Here is an 18,865-nt window from a genome sequence, read left to right on the forward strand (position 1 = left end):
GTCAAGTCAAGTCAAGTCAAGTCATAACATTTATATAGCGCACTACATACCCGGGGGGTTTCAAGGCGCTTAGGAAGGGGAGGAGGATTATTTGTCAAATATCCACGTTTTAAGTTGCTTTCTGAACGCTAGGTGATTCTGGGTGAGGCGAAGGTAAGCGGGGAGAGAGTTCCATGTTTTGGCAGCCAGGTATGAGAAGGATCTGCCTCCCATGGTGGCCTTGTTGATGCGAGGTACAGTGGCGAAGGCTTGGCTGGAAGAGCGAAGTTGGCGGGAGGGGGTATAAAAGGACAGTCGAGAGTTGAGGCACTCTGGTCCGATGTCGTAGAGTGATTTGTGTGCGTGGGTAAGCAGTCGGAAAGTAATCCTCTTATTGACGGGTAGCCAGTGGAGGTCTTTAAGGTGACCAGAGATGTGTTCGTTGCGTGGGATGTCTAATATGATCCTGGCTGAGGCGTTTTGGATTCGTTGTAGTTTCTTCTGGAGTTTTGCGGTAGTACCTGCGTAGAGGGTGTTTCCGTAGTCCAGTCGGCTCGTGACCAGAGCGTGGGTGACAGTTTTCCTTGTTTCGGAGGGGATCCAGCGAAATGTTTTTCTGAGCATGCGAAGAATGTTAAAGCAGGAAGAGGATACGGCGCTGACTTGTCTGTTCATTGAGAGTGAAGAATCCAAGATGACGCCTAGGTTCCGTGCGTGGTCTGTCGGGATCGGTGCTTTTCCGAGGGCTTCCGGCCACCAAGAGTCGTCCCATGCAGAGGGGGATTTACCTAAGATGAGGACTTCTGTTTTGTCTGAGTTCAGTTTCAGACGGCTTTGTTTCATCCATTCTGCGACTTCTTTCATTCCTTCGTGTAGGTTAGTTTTGGCGGTGCTGGGGTCCTTGGTGAGAGATAGGATCAGTTGAGTGTCATCCGCGTAAGAGATGATGTTGAGGTTGTGTTGGCGGGCGATAGCCGCGAGGGGGCTCATGTATACGTTGAAGAGGGTGGGACTGAGTGAGGATCCTTGTGGTACGCCGCAGATGATTTCAGAGGCCTCGGACTTGAATGGTGGGAGGCGGACTCTCTGGGTTCTTCCGGTGAGGAACGAGGTGATCCATTCCAGTGCCTTTCCTTGGATTCCGATGTTTCTGAGGCGTTGTAAAAGGGTGCTGTGGCAAACTGTGTCGAAGGCTGCAGAGAGGTCGAGGAGGATGAGGGCGACTGTGTCTCCATTGTCCAGTAGAGTTCGAATGTCGTCTGTTGCTGCGATGAGGGCGGTCTCAGTGCTGTGTTTGGCTCGGAAGCCAGATTGTGAGGGGTCGAGTGATTTGTTGGCTTCGAGGAAGGTAGCGAGCTGGTTGTTGACAGCTTTCTCGATGACTTTGGCCGGGAATGGAAGAAGCGAGATGGGGCGGTAGTTTTTGAGTTCGGTGGGGTCTGCTGTTGGTTTTTTCAGAAGGGCGGTGAGTTCAGCGTGTTTCCAGTCTTCTGGGAAGGTAGCGGAGTTGAAGGAGCAGTTGATGACGTCTCGGAGGTGCGGAGCTATGACGGAGTCTGCTTTGTTGAAGATGTGATGAGGACATGGGTCTGTGGGGGATCCAGAGTGGATGGAATTCATCAGGCGGATGGTGTCCTCAGTGGAGATTGGGTTCCAGGCGTTGAGGGTGTTAACGGGGGGAAGATGGTCAGCTGATGGTAGGGTGGGTTGGCTTCCGGGTTGGTTGTCAAAGCTGTTGTGGATGTCAGCAATCTTGTTGTGGAAAAAAGAGGCTAGGGAATCGCAGAGGGTTTGAGAGGGGGTGATGTCGTTGGAGTTGGCCGAGGGGTTGGAAAATTCCTTGACGATGTTGAAAAGTTCCGTGCAGGTAAAGAGTGGTGGGTGGGGGATTTCCACAGACTATGACTAGGGACAATTATTGATTTATTGAACTTTCCCTCGTTGTAGTCTTTAGAAATCCCTCCTCACCCCGTCGCACCGCTCTTACCTGCACAGGCCGCGGATGAAGTAAAGTGGTATTACATGTGCTCATGGCCTGTAAATTAAATGCTACTAGTGGGCCCGTAGAACTGATTATGCCACTCTCTTAAGTAGCTCTTTAAACAGGTCTCAGGCCTGCCATTGCAACCTATGTGTGCAGTTTTAAGCTGCCATCTCGACCTGGCAAAGTACACCATTTGTCAGGCCCAAACCCTGCTTTTAATACCTGTTAGTCACCCCCTACAGTAGGCACTGGACAGAACAGAGGGCATGGTGCATGTACTTTAAAAAAAAATGTCATGTCCTAGTGGAAAAAAACTCTGCAAGGCCTACTTCTACAGTAGGACAACATTGTAGTTACCTTGTTACATTTATTAAGCTGTGATTGCTAATTGGGAGCAGGTCGATTATGGTGTGTAAAGAACTGCAATTAAAAACACTCACTGCAAAGTCAGAATTTTACTCACAATTCTAAAAGTGCAACTTTTAGAACGTTGGTATTTTCTTCTCCTAAAAATGTGGTGCCTGCAGCCTGATCCTGAATCACATGATTAGGTGTTCCAGACAATGAGACAAAGGGAAGCTAGATGTTGGCAGAATAGGCCTCTCCGAGTTAATGAGGGGTGGGAGTGAGGGGGTTAGTTTCACCTACCACTCTTGCACATTACAAAGTCTCTTACTGTGCACCCCACAAAGAGTTTCTCACTAGTCTATTGGGACCCCAGACAAGATGGGGCCAGGACAGGGAGGAAGGGGTGCCTGACACCACAGGAGGGTGGAAACCTCAGGATACCTCTAGAAGCTTACACCACTTAGAAGTGAGCACCAGGTATAAATGTTGAACCCTTAGACCCAACTCTTCAGTACACTTCTGGACCTGCAGAAAGCTCTGCCAGGAAGAAGGGCTGTTGTGCTGCTGAAAAGACTGCCACTCTGCTGAACGGCTGCGCTCAAATGACTGCTGCCACCTGTGATGCCCTTTTGCCTGGGTAAGAATCACTCGAGCTGCAACTTGTAACCTGGACAACCAGAGTCACTCCAAGAGCTAGTCTCTTGTAACCAGCACATGGAATCTGCAACTATGAGTTTAACCCTGCCAAGTGGTATCACCCCAGTCCTGGACTCTTGGAAGTGGGCCGGAGGGTGCTCTTCCGGTCCATCTGTGGATCCTACAGACCGGATGAATCTTCTCTGCTGCCCTGCACAATCAGAGCAGAACTGACAAATCGTTTCTGCTGCAAGTATTCTTCCAACTAAAGGAGTCATCAACCTCTCAGCCCACAACCTCATCAGAACTGCCGCTGCTTGATGCATCCCCGACACAGGCCCTTGCATCGCAAGCCTCTCGTCGATGGCATCCTGGACGGAGTCACAGGACTTTGCATCGCAAGCCCTGCAGTCTCATCGCAAGCTTACCTCGTCAGTGGCCTCCTCGACGACGATGCAGGACCCTGCATTGCAGCCTTGCAGCTCTCCAGAACCGATCATGTGTGACAAATCTCTGATCCAGACCTCACATCAACTGAGCTACGCAACGTATCCTTGAAGCAGGACCTTGCAACACTCTGCAAGCAGGATTTACAGTACTCTTCTTCAGCAGGCATTACTGGGTCCCTGTAGCTGGCCCGCGTTCCATCGTAGTCCACCTGAACTTGATACCAGATTTCTGCAGTTGGTGCTTTGTGGCTCTATTTTCACTGAAATCTTGAAACTTGCATATCTCCATTTCTGATTGGATTTTTGTCATTTTGTTCTTGCTTTATTCATTAAAATGTACTCTATTTTCCTAAATTGGCACAGGATTTCCCTTGTGTTGTGTTTTCCCTTTATTACTGTTTGAAGTGCTGCATAAATACTTTACACACCGTTTCGAAGTTAAGTTGGACTGCTGTATGCCAAGCTACCAGTGGTCTGAGCACATATTAAGTGGGGGCTGCTTGTGCCTCCACCCTGACAAGGATTGTGGCTCCTGCTTGAGAAGGGTTTCAGTCCATCAACCAGTAACCCACTTTCATATAAATGGGCTAAAAGCTCACTCCAAATACCTTGGTAACTTCTTTATAAAACAGTAAAGCACGATAGCAGCCATCTAGTAGACAAGTTACGAGTAAGTTAATGAAAAAATAGATTTCTATATCTCTTTGTTTTATCAATATAATACAAATAGCTATGTTAATCTCTTCAAAGTGCGAATTATTAGCTCTGAAGGAAAGCAAGAATTAGGAAAAAAGTAGAAAACAATTTGCTGGATATATATAAAAATCTAGAATGGTCCTGAGAAGAACAGTATGATTTAAGAAGAACTTATTTTGGTATACAGCTCACAATCATGCAGATCCTGCACACACTATTGCACAAAGTAATAGTAACTGAGGCCCTCATTAAGAGTGGTCTCTTAATTCTTATCCGGCTGAAAACAGCGGGTACTAGTTCCATCAGAATTATAATGGATTGCAGAAATCTGCAAGGCGGCCACTTCGAAGTCGGTCCATACCTTTGCTATGCATTACTGCCTGGACACTGATGCCAGGGCAGACGCTCAGGTTGGGCAGGCTTCGCTGCGAAATTTGTTCGCACAATAGTGGTGTTAATTCTCGTTCTCCACCGCCGCTTGGTGTGGGGATGGGCTTGCCATTCTATTCACTAGATTATGACTATACACAGAGATCCCCTACTACAGAAGGAATAGTTTCTGTCCTGTAACTCCAGTTCTGTAGTAGGGGTATCTCAGTTATAGTCATAAGCGCCCGCCCTCCTCCCCGGTTGAGAAAGATATTCATGTAAGGAATGCGACAGGTCTGGCGTGTTACGCCTTCAAAAAGAACTGAAAGTAAAAGGGACCTGCTGTGCATTCTGGGATACTGGGAGAAGTTCTGGAAAGTTCTCTTAAAGGCACAGTATCCTATTTAAGCCACATAATGGCAGCCTATGGGGCTTGTCGGTCCATGCTTTCCTCTCTATCATTCCTGAGGCTTTTACTGGTAGCGGCAAGCTTCTCTATGGAGGAAACTGGGCAGGCTGTGCTGTTTGTGTGCTTTTTTTGGTGGAATTTCTAGTTGAAGTACTGGACAGTGTAGCCTGTGGATATAGGCACCATTATATGTCTTTAAATTCTCTCTTAAGTGTCTTTGCAGTTCTGCATTTTTTGACAATTTAAGAGATTATTTTTGATTGCCGGGGTCCACGCACATGGGCGGTACTATTCACTAGATTATGACTATACACTTAATGTTAAACACAATCACAAACACTGCTAGAGGTCCGATTGTCCCTGTCCTGAGTGTGTCAGTGATGTGAGCTCCTGCACTCGTCCCAAAGTTAAACCAGCACTAGCACCAACACCAATGATAGAACCACCATCAGTACTCATTACTGCCCTAAGTACTTGCCCCTGGTTAAGGGGCAAATAACGTTCAGTCAGAGCAATTTCACGAGTTATGGACCCCCCTCCCCCCACACCACCACCGTTTTTAGCAGCATGTTATCAGTAGATGTGACTCTGCGGGGCACAGTAGGAGATCCACTCGCTTTGCGTTTGCCGATAGCGAATTACTGAGCACTCACCTAAAATAACCTGCTTAAAGAAGAACTCCGTGGGCAAATGAAAGATACAGAGTCTCAGCTGCTAAATAGGCAGCGGCTCAGTTTATAAAGTCTATGCATCCAACATGGGGGCCGGGGGAGGGAGATACAAGGTTGCTATTGAGAATCAGGCCATCTCACACAGTTATGCCCAAGAGACCATGAGGGCGGCTACAAAACTTCTCAAAATCCGGACTACAACCCCTTCATGCACAGACAACGCACCATGAAGATACACATAGCCTGCAACTCCCAAAACCCATATGGTCCGGCTATTTGAGGTGGCCTCACCATTTGTAAAATGTGCATAAGGACTGTGGAGAGAACGGAGTAAGCCGCTGAAGAGTAAGAGTAATAACACCGGCATCTCAGTGCATGTGCACCTACTAAGTAGACAACCAACTGGAAACTGAGGGGAAATTGAACGGGCGTGCCCGCTATTTTTAAAAAAAAAACATTTAGCGGCAGGCCATGCTGTTTGCAATTGCCGTTCAAAGAAAATGCACACAGAGATACTATGTACAGAACTGTGGAACGGGGATGGAGAGTTTTAATAAAAAGCTAATGATCGTGCACAGCGTGTGGCCCCATTGTGAGATGATGGATTATGTGGCAATGGCGGAAAATCCATAACTATGGGGAAAACACTGCAGCCTTGAAAGTGCATAATTCCACAGGTCTTGATTAGGAGGCAGAATTAACTATTCTCTCACCTTAACACTCATTAGTGCCGGCCTGCGCAGATGAAATTGGTGCAGCTTACGAGGAGGTTTGCTCACCTTCAATGCCTTCTGAGAGAGAGCGTGGAAGGTAGCCGATACCTACACCAGGTCTCCGAGGAGGGGATCTACGCCGCTCCTTCCTCCTCTCCACCAGCCTCCTCCTCCCCCAGGGGCGCCTCACCGCACACGCACGAGTGAAAAAGAAACCGAAACTTACAAGGCACGCGTCGCGTCGCGTCGTAAGCTGTCTACAGTAGAAGCTCACGCGCGCGACCAAATCCCAAGGGGCGCGTCGGAATCTGCCTCTGCCATGCTTCTCAATGCTGCGCGTGGCCAGCTCTTGTCTCCACTCGTTGTCGGCAGAGCCGACGGCTATAGTTCTCGGCGAGAACGCGCTTCCTGCGCTTCTAGCCGAGACCTAAAAAGGGCATTACTTATGGGTTGCATAAAAATAGGTATGCTCCGCGAAATTTTTACAACATGAGCTGTCTCCCCATAATGCGGTAGCATTGGCAACTATACACAATGAATAATGCATATATTGGTTGTCAGAAAAAGAACATTTCTCTTTTCAAATTTGAATGATGTATGTTGTCTGTTTGGGAGGGTGGGAGTTTTACAGTACACCTTTTCAAGTGGGTTTGTTGGGCAGACAACATTATTAATTACTAGACATGGAATGTCATTTCTCAATGCTACTGCACCTATTATTGAATTATGCATAGTCGCAACAGGAACTACAAATCCAATATATTACACTGTATGTTTATGTATGAGAAGGGACTGCTGTAATAAATACATGTACTCCACTAATTCATAATTTCTGAAAACTGTAGCTGTCACCCACCCAAGCTGTATTGTGGAGACAGGCTGCAAGGTAGACACATCGGTACAAGCATTGAAATGTCCTGTCTCTAATAGTGGTATATCAAAAGCAGTAATGCTAAATCCAACTTTACTAGTAAAGAGGGTTAATCATTACCATTCCAAAGATTAAGAATATTATGCAGCTACTCCTTTCTAATCGAGAATTACAGCTTTAAAGTGTTTTAAGGAATTCCCAATGTTAACCTATGTGACTAGTTGGCCTCACAGTGGTGGAAAACTAATTTAAGTGGTTGTCACTACCAAGACATGCAAAAGCTTAAATGTAAATGTCCTAACTTATACATTCAAAAAACCCTGGCCTTTGGGCTACAAATAGCCTACCTTAGTGGTGTCTTATGTGTAATTCAATGGGAGTTTAAGGCTTGGCAAGTGGTTTTAAATGCAAAGTCAAACTGGCAGTAAACTGCACTCACAGGTCTTGCAATGGCAGGCAGGTTTAAAAGGATACTTGTTTGAGTGGCACAACCAGTGCTGCAGGCCCACTAGTAGCTTTTAGATAGAGACCCTGGGTATATGGTATACCACTTTACAAGGGACTTCTAAGTAAACTAAATATGCCAACTGGTTATACACAAAAGTCACCGTGTTTAGGGGGTAGCACATGCACTTTAGCACTGGTAAGCAGTGGTAAAGTGTGCAGTTTCCTACGACCAACATAACGATACACCAAAAAGAGAAGGTAAGCAGGTATATAGGTTTTGGGGAAGACCGCCCTAAGGATGACAAATCAAACAAAGTATATAGAAATGTGGGAAAATCTAAATGGTCAAACCTGTCTTCCTCCTTTTTGACTGCCCGGGAACTGCTGAGGGCGCTCTGAGTAGCATAGGTGCCCATCTCCGTCACAAGTTTCTGGGCCGGACCAACAGTCACTTCTTCTTCTGGTTTATTTTCACCAGCTTCTTTCTTTATTTCAGTTTCTACTATTGGAATCTGAAAAGGAGTATGCAAATATGACACAAAGGGTGACCACTGTTTTTATGGAGGCATCACAGTAAATTCAGGACCAAAACATAACACTGGATCATATTTAATTCACAGTAGGGGGAGGGGGATTGTGAAATACTTAGTTTGTTAGTAGTTGTGGGCGAGGGTGGGTTGATTAGCTTATTATTGCCATTATACCATACTATATGTGTGGGAACTCACAATTACATCTATCACTGTTTATTTTGATTGACCTGTCGATATTGACATGCTTTGATGTATACCAGCGACTAAGGAAGTTGTGTATCAAGAAAAACTAATAAAATGTTTAAACAAAAAAAAATGTAATTCATAGTATAGAAAAATAAAATTTTAAGGCATGTTTAGTAAAACAAGTTTGTGTAGAAATGAAACATAACGGAGGATTAGCTGGTGGTAACAGATTTAAATCCCTGGAATCACTGTGAACTGGAGGAGTGGAGGAATGACTATCAAGCAGTGATCACTGTGAGAATGGAAGCAGGCTGGGGTTTGGAGGCAAGAGGTGAAAGCAGGGAAGGATCAATCTAACTGGGATGTGGGCAGAAATGTTGGGGTTGGACACGCACTCTTGTGGACAAGAGGACAATCAATGTCAAGGATTTAGCACTGCCTTTGGTAAATTGGTTTAGAACTGGAAGGCAGAGATCAAGTCATTAGAGGATCCTGAAGAGAGAGTGATGTTTGCAATGTCAGACATGAATCAATGGGAAGAGGGTTAAACAGTCAGTGAATATTTAGTGGCTGGGTCCAAGGGGAATGGACCTTGGGTACTAAACTCTGTAAATGCTGGATGCATTTTGTAGGGTCCTTTTGGGGAACAGAAAATTATAACAAAGGGGGAGGGAGTGCCAGAACCGGTCTTTCATTGTTTCTATGGTAGTTTAAAGTGTGTTACCTCAGGCATGGCTGTCAGCAAAGTTCCTGTAAGACTTTGAAATCAGTTTATTGGGTCAGAAATGACCGTACAGAAAAACACTCAGTTCATAGTTACAAAAACTCTTTGTGTCTTCTAGGAAAATGGCTTTTCTAAACCAAACTTTAGCAAAAACTTGGATGCTTTGAGAAGATCCAACCCTGTCAGTAAATAAAAGACTGAGGCATAACAGCACGGCCAGTCTTTTTACAGTACAGTGTCCATACTCATGAGAAATAAAAGCAATGATATTCCATACCTCCCCCAGAGATCTGCGGACCTCGGTCATCACACTTTGTATATCATCCTTTGTGCTGCAGTATTCTCCAAGAATCCATAAAGCACCACGATAAATTCTAAAAAAAGAAAGTACAAAGTATTTCAGATCATGATAGTGAATAATACTTGAGGCTCACCAAAGCAGAGCATAGTGGGAAGTATTACTTTTAAACCTTTACATGAAAAAAAAGAAGATTGGTTATTTGATGAATTTGAAGATTTTATGTGAAGTACTTAGAATATTTCAGCTTCTAAGAATATATTTTGCAAACTTCGGTAGTATGCGTTTTAGGATAAATCAGATCAAATTTGCATTTCATAGTCAATCCACTATGTTAACTTAATAAATCACTCTATTATAGATCAGTTTTTTCTTGCCAAGACAGGATATCCTCATTCGTTTATTCAACCATTATGGGTGCTAATTTGCTCATTTTCACCATAAATTTTCACTGAAAATGTGGTACCTGCATGCAGGACATTTTTTATTGAAGGCTCAAGTTTTTTTCAACAGGAGATGATTTTAATTCAAATCTTTAAACAACTTTTTTTTACTTGAATAACATCTTTTGAAAATGTTTTCCTTGAATACATTCAGGCATTCGTTTCACAAATTAAATCACGTTCGGAAGGTTTTAACATTTTAATCTCAGCAAAATGTTAGCTAAAAAGATACAAGAAGGTACTTAAACGTGCCTAACTTTTCTAAACAATAACCTGTTTAAATCAGAAACAACGTTTTGAAGAAGAAATATTTTATTATTTTTTGTTTGTTTACACTGCTCCACAGCAAATGTAGTATGAGGTCTTACATCAAACAGAACAAACACAAGGAGACGATGGACAGAAAGCTTAAACTTTTCAGACGCTCACCGCCAGTCACAGATCTAGCTCACTTTGCCATCCCAGTTCAGACCCAGCCATATGCAAAACAGTCTTGGACCTGTTCCTAATGGGAACAGTCGAGCCCGAACTGCCAAGCCAGGTCTTCTCTGGACAGGAAACAAGAATCCTTGGACCAGTTTCGGGGTAACAGCCCTTATCAGCCAGGCTAGCTTGAATCCAGGGAAACCCATGCAGACTGCCATTGCAGGCTGCTTGTCTTGGTGCAGACAAAAGTGAAAACACAACATGGCACACAGCCCTGTGTGCTATGCCTGCAAACACGGCATGCAGTACAGGCAAGTCACCGCTATAGCAGGCCTTATTGCCCTAAAGCAGGGTGCACCATACTACATGTGTGGGGATAACTGCATGAGTCGGTATGCACCTGTGCCAGCCAACTCAATTAACGCCAGTACAAGTAATCAGGGAAGCCATTTTGCATCCTCTCTTCCTCATCATCTCCATAAGTTCTGTGAATCTCCCGTACATGTCAGTCAAAACTAAATAAGTCCTCCTGGTGCCGCAAACACCAGTGCAGAGGCAAAGGCACAGCTGGTGGATCCTCCAGCACTACTGGCTGGGTGTTAGTGATTTCATAGAGAGACATTGGTCTGGATCTCAACAAACCCTACTATTAATCGGAGATCAGTTTCAGTGTCAAAACCAGAACTGGAATCTTTGAAGGTAGGGACGGTGCCGTAGGATCAGACATGGTCTTATGTGAAAAAGTGGAACCACGATCTGCCACCAGCAGGAAGATAAACAGGACAAAGTGGGCTTGGTGCCAGGGAAGGGAGTGTCAGCAGGAATACACTTGGTGGACCCAGTGGAGACGTAGGTGCCCAAAGGCACAACAGGGTAACTCAGAATCATTGGAAGTATTGCAGTGCTGCTTCACTGAAGGTCTCTAACCCCTGCAGCGTCTCAGTTGGCCCAAGAAACTTTGGCACATTATTTTTTACTAGGGTTGGATGCAGACATACTGTGCAAAGTTGGGCTCCCTGTCTTGACTGTGTGATCCAGTCTCCCGAGTGAGAATGAAGGGGGTCCTTCTGCCAAAACTTTTTGTGTATCTGTTGGGACTTGTCCTTGGCTTCGCCTTATCCCAGGATGGAGGCCTGGATCGGACTTGGAGTGGCAGGGAGCTCTCAAACTGGAGTGAGATTGGCCCAGTTTCTTGTGCTTGATGACAAAGCTTCACCTTCCATACCCCAATGGCCTTCTAGTGCAGCACTTACTGCATATTTTAAAATCACTCCTGGATCCACAACACCAAAGACAGAAATTATGCTAGTCTGTCATCAACACAGGCTTCATGCAGGTAGGGCACGGTTTGAACCATATAGTCTTCAGGGGAGACAACCTTTTTGAGGGAAAAAAAATAATCAGTTTGGAGATCAGTAAAGCACCGACAAAGTTAGGGAGATGAGCTCCTGATCCGTGTCAAATGGCGCAGAAAAAAAAGGAACTGTTGTCAGCATGCGCAGGTGTTGGCTATCAATTGCTCTACGCTAGCACTATCAGAGGTGGGATAAAGTTGGCATGGAGTCTGATAGTGACACCTATTAGCACGCATGAGCAATTGTTGTAAAAGGTTCCAGATCCAGTCTGGCACCTGGAGTAAATGAAAAAGGTGAAGAATTTTAGAAGTATCCATCAGAGAAGATGATATTTCTCGCTCTACTTTTTATTGTGTCCAAGACTTAAAACGTTTTGCTTTCACTCCATTAAGGGTGTGAGCTCCCTATTCTCACTGGGTCCTCTAGCCTAAATGGAGTGAATACTTTCCCACATCTACTCAGCATCTCTTGAGCTGCGCCATAAAATCCGACATGTGTGATCCATGTTTTGGAAGCCACTAAGATATCACATAGGGAGTGTTGGACAGGCCACATGAAGGGCTTGCTCCCTCCCCGCATGACAGGGCCCGAGCCCCGGCCCTCCAGGTGGTATCCACAGAAGCAACCCGCACCCCGTCCCCTACGGGACTCCTGCCCCCGGACATCTCTGTATCATGGGGCCGAGCCACTACCAGCTCCATCGCCCGGCCCGGCCGCCATCTTGGACACTGCACCACGAGGCCGCGTGGCCTCGACTCGACCCTAACCCTGGGCCTGGCCAGGCCCCGACATCCCGGCACCACCATCCTCCCAGGAGGTGAACGGACCACTTGGCAGGTCAATGGGAGAAAGAAGTGTCGATGGCTCTCCCCCGCCAGGTGCCGATCGCCCCCAGCTCCCCCGGGCGCTGGCTCCACCCCCCTGCTGGGTGTCTGGACTCCCTCATCTCGGACCTCCCGACCTCCAAGTGCGAGGGTCCGGACATCAAAGGGCGCCAGACCTATAACTGGGGCAGCTCCAGAGCAGGAAGGCAGTTGTATCCTGGAGTCGAGAGACACCGTGAAGAACTCATCCTTGACGGACTACTGGCGCTGCCGTAGCCCTGCCTTGTGAACTATCGTCCTGCCTGCTGGCGCTGCCGCAACCTTCTGCAACCTTCATCCTCGTCGGGACCTGCTGGCGCTGCCGCGGACCGTTATAACTACCACCTTCACCGGGACCTGCTGGCGCTGCCGCGGACCGTCGCTACCTACGATCATCTCGGGACCTGCCGTCGCTGCCGCGGCCCGTCCACCTAGAACGCCGAGCTCGAGGATTGTGAGCTATCCATCATCTCATCGCATCTACCAGATTGGTAACAAGACTGTCCCGCTACCCCCTTTCCCATCCAAGAGACTAGAATCGAGGGGACCCCTGAGTCCTGACCTCCTTGTACCATTCTACCGTACCTAAAGATTGCTTATAAAGAACGTTAAACCTTATCTTTGTGTGGTGTACATCTGTGGGGGGGAAGTTACTCGTCTGTTCGATCGCTGGAGACGGCTCTCCCCGGAGACCTCTCCCCTTGTCCTCGGCCGACCCTCCAGGTCCGTCTAACAGGGAGGCAAGATGATGGCAAGTATTCAAACCTCTCAAAACTAAAGAGGGATTACTTGGGTAAGTACGGTCTTTAAAATAATCAACAGGTGTGAATTCCACGTTAATAATGCCATTAAGCAGAATGTGCTTTCCATGTCCATGTCAACACACACATCAGCTGCAGGAATAAGAAGTTTGAAGTGCATAACCAGTAGTCCATTGCAAGTATCATTAAATCACAATTATCCAACTGATTTAGTAGCAATGTTAAGGACCTAAAAGGAATCAAACTTGCAATTAAATGGTGGAACGTTTAGAACGTATAGCTGAAGATGATGGCACAGATTCTTAAAAAGCATACAACGTGAACTCGCTTGAAGTGACAGAGTGGAAGTTACAGTGAGGGAAATTTTAATTCAGAATTGAGCACATCTGTCATGTTGTTATTGTAAGGAAATAATGAGACACATACTTTACTGTTTTAATGGCATGGAAGACCTCCAACATCTTCTCCACAATAAGTGGCCTCAGATTTTCAAATCGTTGAATTGCTTCACGCACAAACTCTAAAACGTCAGCAGCTGCAGCCTCATTGTTATCACTGAGGAACTCCATCAACTAAAGGAGAATTATAGAAACAAAACGTGAAATTATTTATCTTGGCAAAACGTTTCAATAAGCATTTCCAGACACATCTAAACACCACTGCACTCCTTTTAGGGCCATATGTACTAACACATTTTACCATAGACAGCGAATGGGTTAAGCCCTTAGATACATCTGCCCCATAGTGAATTAACTAAAATATTTAGTAGTGAGCTATTGTTTTATATTTAACAAGATACTGATTTTCCAAGAAGAAAACACAGCTACTAAAAAGTAAGTTGTTTGAGCTGAACTATAAAACTGCCTTATGAAAATATTTTTTTTTTTAGTCAGTGCATGGCCAATAAAGGGAGATTATAACTCTTTTGAACACTATTAGAAACTGATATTGCATGGATACAGCAATGAACACTGAGAACTGGGTCCATACCACTGGGATAACATTTGCAGCCATATCCGGAAAACGAACACTACAGGAGTGTAACGTCCGAACAAGCAGCTGCCTGTACTTGTCAGTGTCTTCATGTTCCGAGGCATTATTTGTCTTAATCACTTCTTTCTTCAAAACTATCACCAGCTGTAACATAAAGAGTCCATATTAAATGCCTGTTTCTTTTAAATGCACTATATAAATTGTAAAGGACAGAATATATTCACCTCTTCAACATTCCTGGAAGATACAAGATCAAGAGCTAACTGAAGAGTTTTCTTCCGGACCTCTAAATCCGGCGTACTTAACACTCTTAGTATGTCCATAACCAGATCCTGGGGCGAGAAAAAAAAAATGCAACATCATTAACAATCCAGGAACATACCCAAACCATACAAGTGGAAATTGCACGAAAAAAAATTAAAACAGAATAATGTAAACAATAGCAACAGTAATACAGGTTTGTCCATAACCACTTACATACTATCAGCTGGGAAGATCAAGCTATATTCAGTTCCAAGCAAAAAGCATGAAAATTAAAAAAAAAAAAGAGTAACTTGGGGGTCCGTGAAAAGAGACTTCTTGCATATAATACTATGACTTCAGATCACTGGGCAGTAACCTTGCAGGTCTCATGCTACTCCAGTGAAAGTGTACACACTGTCAAATTAAATAAGAAACTGAGTTGCACCAGTATAAGAAGTCCTTTTGATTGGCAATTAATGGTGGTTAGTAATTCAAACTTATGATACCATTTAGTTCCTTCAGATAGAGAACATATCTACGACGTCATGACTCATCGGGCATCAGGATAAATTCTGCAAGAAGTATGTGTGACCTATTGCCTGCACTAAAGAATATGCTTATGCTGCACACTGACTAATAGGCAGGTTTTAGAAAATCGCTTTGAATACTATGATAAAGGGAAGGCCAGTGTTATTATAATAGGAGCTTTAAAAATACATTTTTGAAGCAATATATGGCTGTGTAAATCCTTGCCCAACGACAACTCAGCCCTCTAATGAGCATAGTTTATGAACTAATGGCAGCTCGTTCCATATCCAGGCTATGGAGGATGTCCTCTCAAGTGCTCACACCTGATATTGGAATAAAAAGGAGAAGGATATACAATAAAGTATTGGGTGTTTTCAAGGGTGAAGATAGTACAAGCCTGGAGTAAAATCCCACATGGTAGACTAGGATAAAGTTCCGAAACAAAGATATCTTCATTTTCTTCAATCCTCCTCACAGAACCTCCTCATCTAAAGAACATCAATATCAACAAACACTGGCAAAGCCAATAGGTCTCGCCTATGCAAGAGCTATTGACTTTGTTTCGACATTTTTTATTAACATGTGTTTTAGCCATGTTGTACACCAGTGTGGCTGTTGCTCATCATGGATAAAAGTTAATGGTGTGGCTTAGGGTGGGAGGTAGATTGGGGCATAGTGGATTGGGGTTGATTGGATTAGAATTAGGTAGAATAGTGTAGGCTGTAGTGGGGTAGGCTGTGGTAGGGTAGATTGGGATAGAGTGAGGTAGACTGGAGTGGGGTAGTTTGCCATTGTAGATTGAAGTGTGATGGATTGGAGTAGATTCGGGTGGATTGGGGCAGCGTGGAGTGGGGTATATTGTGGTAGATTGGAGTGGGGTAAACTGGGGAGGAGTGGGGTGGAGTAGGAAATATTTGGGTGGAGTGGGGAAGACTTGAGTGAAGTGGGGTAGATTGGGGAGGAGGAGATTTTAGTGGGGTGGATTAGGGTAGGGTAGATTGGAATGGACTGGGGTGAAGTGGGGTAGATTGGACCGAGTGGAATACTTTGGGGGGGTGGCGGGGTACATTGGGGTACGGTGGAGTACATTGGGGTGCACTGGGGCGGGGCAGAGTGGGGTGGGGCAGAGTGGAGTAGAATGTGGTAGAGTAGAGTGTGTTAAACTGAGATAGAGTGAACTGGAGACTAGTGAAGTGGAGTGTGGTAGATGGGAGTCGAATAGACAGATTGGAGTGGGTAGACTGATGGGTATTAGGGTAGACTGGAGGGGAGTGGGGTAGACTGGAGGGGAGTGGGGTATACTGCAAGGGTTAGTGGGATAGACTAGAAGGGAGTGGGATAGACTAGAAGGGAGTGGGATAGACTAGAAGGGAGTGGGGTAGATTAGAAGGGAATGACATTTCGGAATACCCACATCCTCTGGCATATAGGACCTTTAGTTCTGCAAAAGGACACGGTCAGAACTAAAACAGTCTCAATGCCATTTCTTTAGGACAGAACAAATGATGAACAAAGCATCAGACAAAGATGCTTTTCTGATTGCCCAGCTAAGGAAGAGTAGAAACAGTGAAGGTCACAACTGCATACACAATAAGGTGGAGAGGGGTACTGGCACTCAAAGGACGACACATTTGGGTTTTACAGAAAATACATCAAAGCCTGAAATATGACCCTACGAACGCATGGAACACGGGACACAAAAAGAACAAATATGTGGGTCCTCTATAGACACATTTTGGGAACAAAACAGGCATAAGAAGAAGTCCTTTGAGATCGAAAATTTGGGTGGTATAAAGGTGTACCCTGAGGGCCATTAATGCACAAAACGGGGACAATATATACAAAGTAGAAAGGTGTTCAAGATATATAAATAGATGAAATCCCAAGGAATAAAAAGACAATGGGTGGTGCTAAGCCCCAGGGGGCCTAGACCGTGGTGCCAGGCTGCAGCAACAAGAGCAAAGGGGCCAGGCGACGGCAACTGGCACAAAGGAGCCAGGCGTCGGCACCCGGCGCAAAGTGGCCAGGTGGCGGCACCCGGCGCAAAGGGGCCAGGTGGCGGCACCCGGCGCAAAGGGGCCAGGTGGCGGCACCCGGCGCAAAGGGGCCAGGTGGCGGCACCCGGCGCAAAGGGGCCAGGCGAGCGGCAACCGGCGCACAGGGGCCAAGGGGGCAGAACCCGAGCGCACAGGGGCCAGAGGGGCAGAACCTGCCCCAAAGGGGTCAGGGGGGTGGAACCTGCCGCAAAGGGGCCAGGGGGCGGAACCTGGCGCAAAGGGGCCAGGGGGGGCGGAACCTGGCGCAAAGGGGCCAGGGGGGGGCGGAACCTGGCGCAAAGGGGCCAGGGGGGGCTGAACCTGGCGCAAAGGGGCCAGGGGGGCGGAACCTGGCGCAAAGGGGCCAGGGGGGGCGGAACCTGGCGCAAAGGGGCCAGGGGGGCGGAACCTGGCGCAAAGGGGCCAGGGGGGCGGAACCTGGCGCAAAGGGGCCAGGGGGGCGGAACCTGGCGCAAAGGGGCCAGGGGGGCGGAACCTGGCGCAAAGGGGCTAGGGGGAGGAACCTGGCGCAATGGGGCCAGGGGGGCGGAACCTGGTGCAAAGGGGCCAGGGGGGCGGAACCTGGTGCAAAGGGGCCAGGGGGGCGGAACCCGGCGCAAAGGGGCCAGGGGGGCGGAACCCGGCGCAAAGGGGCCAGGGGGCGGAACCTGGCGCAAAGGGGCCAGGGGGGGCGGAACCTGGCGCAAAGGGGCCAGGGGGGGCTGAACCTGGCGCAAAGGGGCCAGGGGGGGCGAAACCTGGCGCAAAGGGGCCAGGGAGGAGGAACCTGGCGCAAAGGGGCCAGGGGGGCGGAAACTGGCTCAAAGGGGCCAGGGGGGCGGAAACTGGCGCAAAGGGGCCAGTGAGGCAGAACCTAGAGCAAAGGGGCCAGTGGGGCGGAACCTGGCGCAAAGGGGCCAGGGGGCGGAACCTGGCGCAAAGGGGCCAGGGGGGGCGGAACCTGGCGCAAAGGGGCCAGGGGGGAGGAACCTGGCGCAAAGGGGCCAGGGGGGCGGAACCTGGTGCAAAGGGGCCAGGGGGCGGAACCTGGCGCAATGGGGCAAGGGGGTAGGAACTTGGTGCAAAGGGGCCAGGGGGGCGGAACCTGGCGCAAAGGGGCCAGGGGGGGTGGGACCTGGCGCAAAGGGGCCAGGGGGGGTGGGACCTGGCGCAAAGGGGCCAGGGGGGGGCGGAACCTGGCGCAAAGGGGCCAGGCGGGGGGGGGGAACCTGGCGCAAAGGAGCCAGGGGGGCGGAAACTGGCTCAAAGGGGCCAGGGGGGCGGAAACTGGCTCAAAGGGGCCAGGGGGGCGGAAACTGGCTCAAAGGGGCCAGGGGGGCGGAAACTGTCTCAAAGGGGCCAGGTGGGCGGAAACTAGAGCAAAGGGGCCAGTGGGGCGGAAACTGGCGCAAAGGGGCCAGTGAGGCAGAACCTAGAGCAAAGGGGCCAGTGGGGCGGAACCTGGCGCAAAGGGACGGAACCTGGCACAAAGGGGCCAGGGGGGCGGAACCTGGCGCAAAGGGGCCAGGGGGCGGAACCTGGCGCAAAGGGGCAAGGGGGGGGAGGCGGAACCTGGCGCAAAGGGGCCAGGGGGCGGAACCTGGCGCAAAGGGGCCAGGGGGGCGGAACCTGGCGCAAAGGGGCCAGGGGGGGAGGCGCAACCTGCCGCAAATGGGGTGGGGGGGCAGAACCTGGCGCAAAGGGGCCAGGGGGGCGGAACCTGGCGCAAAGGGGCCAGGGGGGCGAAACCTGGCGCAAAGGGGCCAGGGGGGCGGAACCTGGCGCAAAAGGGGCCAGGGCGGCGGAACCTGGCGCAAAAGGGGCCAGGGCGGCGGAACCTGGCGCAAAAGGGGCCAGGGGGGCGGAACCTGGCGCAAAAGGGGCCAGGGGGGGCGGAACCTGGC

General features: G+C 48.1%; 1 protein-coding gene across 1 annotated transcript in view; it reads right to left on the reverse strand.

Moving 5' to 3' along the window:
• COPB1 (coat protein complex I subunit beta 1) overlaps positions 1–18,865 on the reverse strand; it is a 212,668-nt gene that overhangs the window by 65,126 nt on the left and 128,677 nt on the right. The window contains exons 9-13 of the mRNA XM_086949640.1: positions 14,379–14,486; positions 14,152–14,298; positions 13,588–13,733; positions 9,293–9,389; positions 7,924–8,084 (exon numbers count right to left, since the gene is read on the reverse strand). Of these exons, the coding sequence (XP_086805766.1) occupies positions 7,924–8,084; positions 9,293–9,389; positions 13,588–13,733; positions 14,152–14,298; positions 14,379–14,486 (659 nt within the window). The remainder of the gene's footprint in view (positions 1–7,923; positions 8,085–9,292; positions 9,390–13,587; positions 13,734–14,151; positions 14,299–14,378; positions 14,487–18,865) is intronic.

The sequence above is a fragment of the Lissotriton vulgaris genome, unplaced genomic scaffold (assembly GCF_964263255.1).
Source record: "Lissotriton vulgaris unplaced genomic scaffold, aLisVul1.2 SCAFFOLD_2515, whole genome shotgun sequence".
Taxonomy (NCBI): Eukaryota; Metazoa; Chordata; class Amphibia; order Caudata; family Salamandridae; genus Lissotriton; species Lissotriton vulgaris.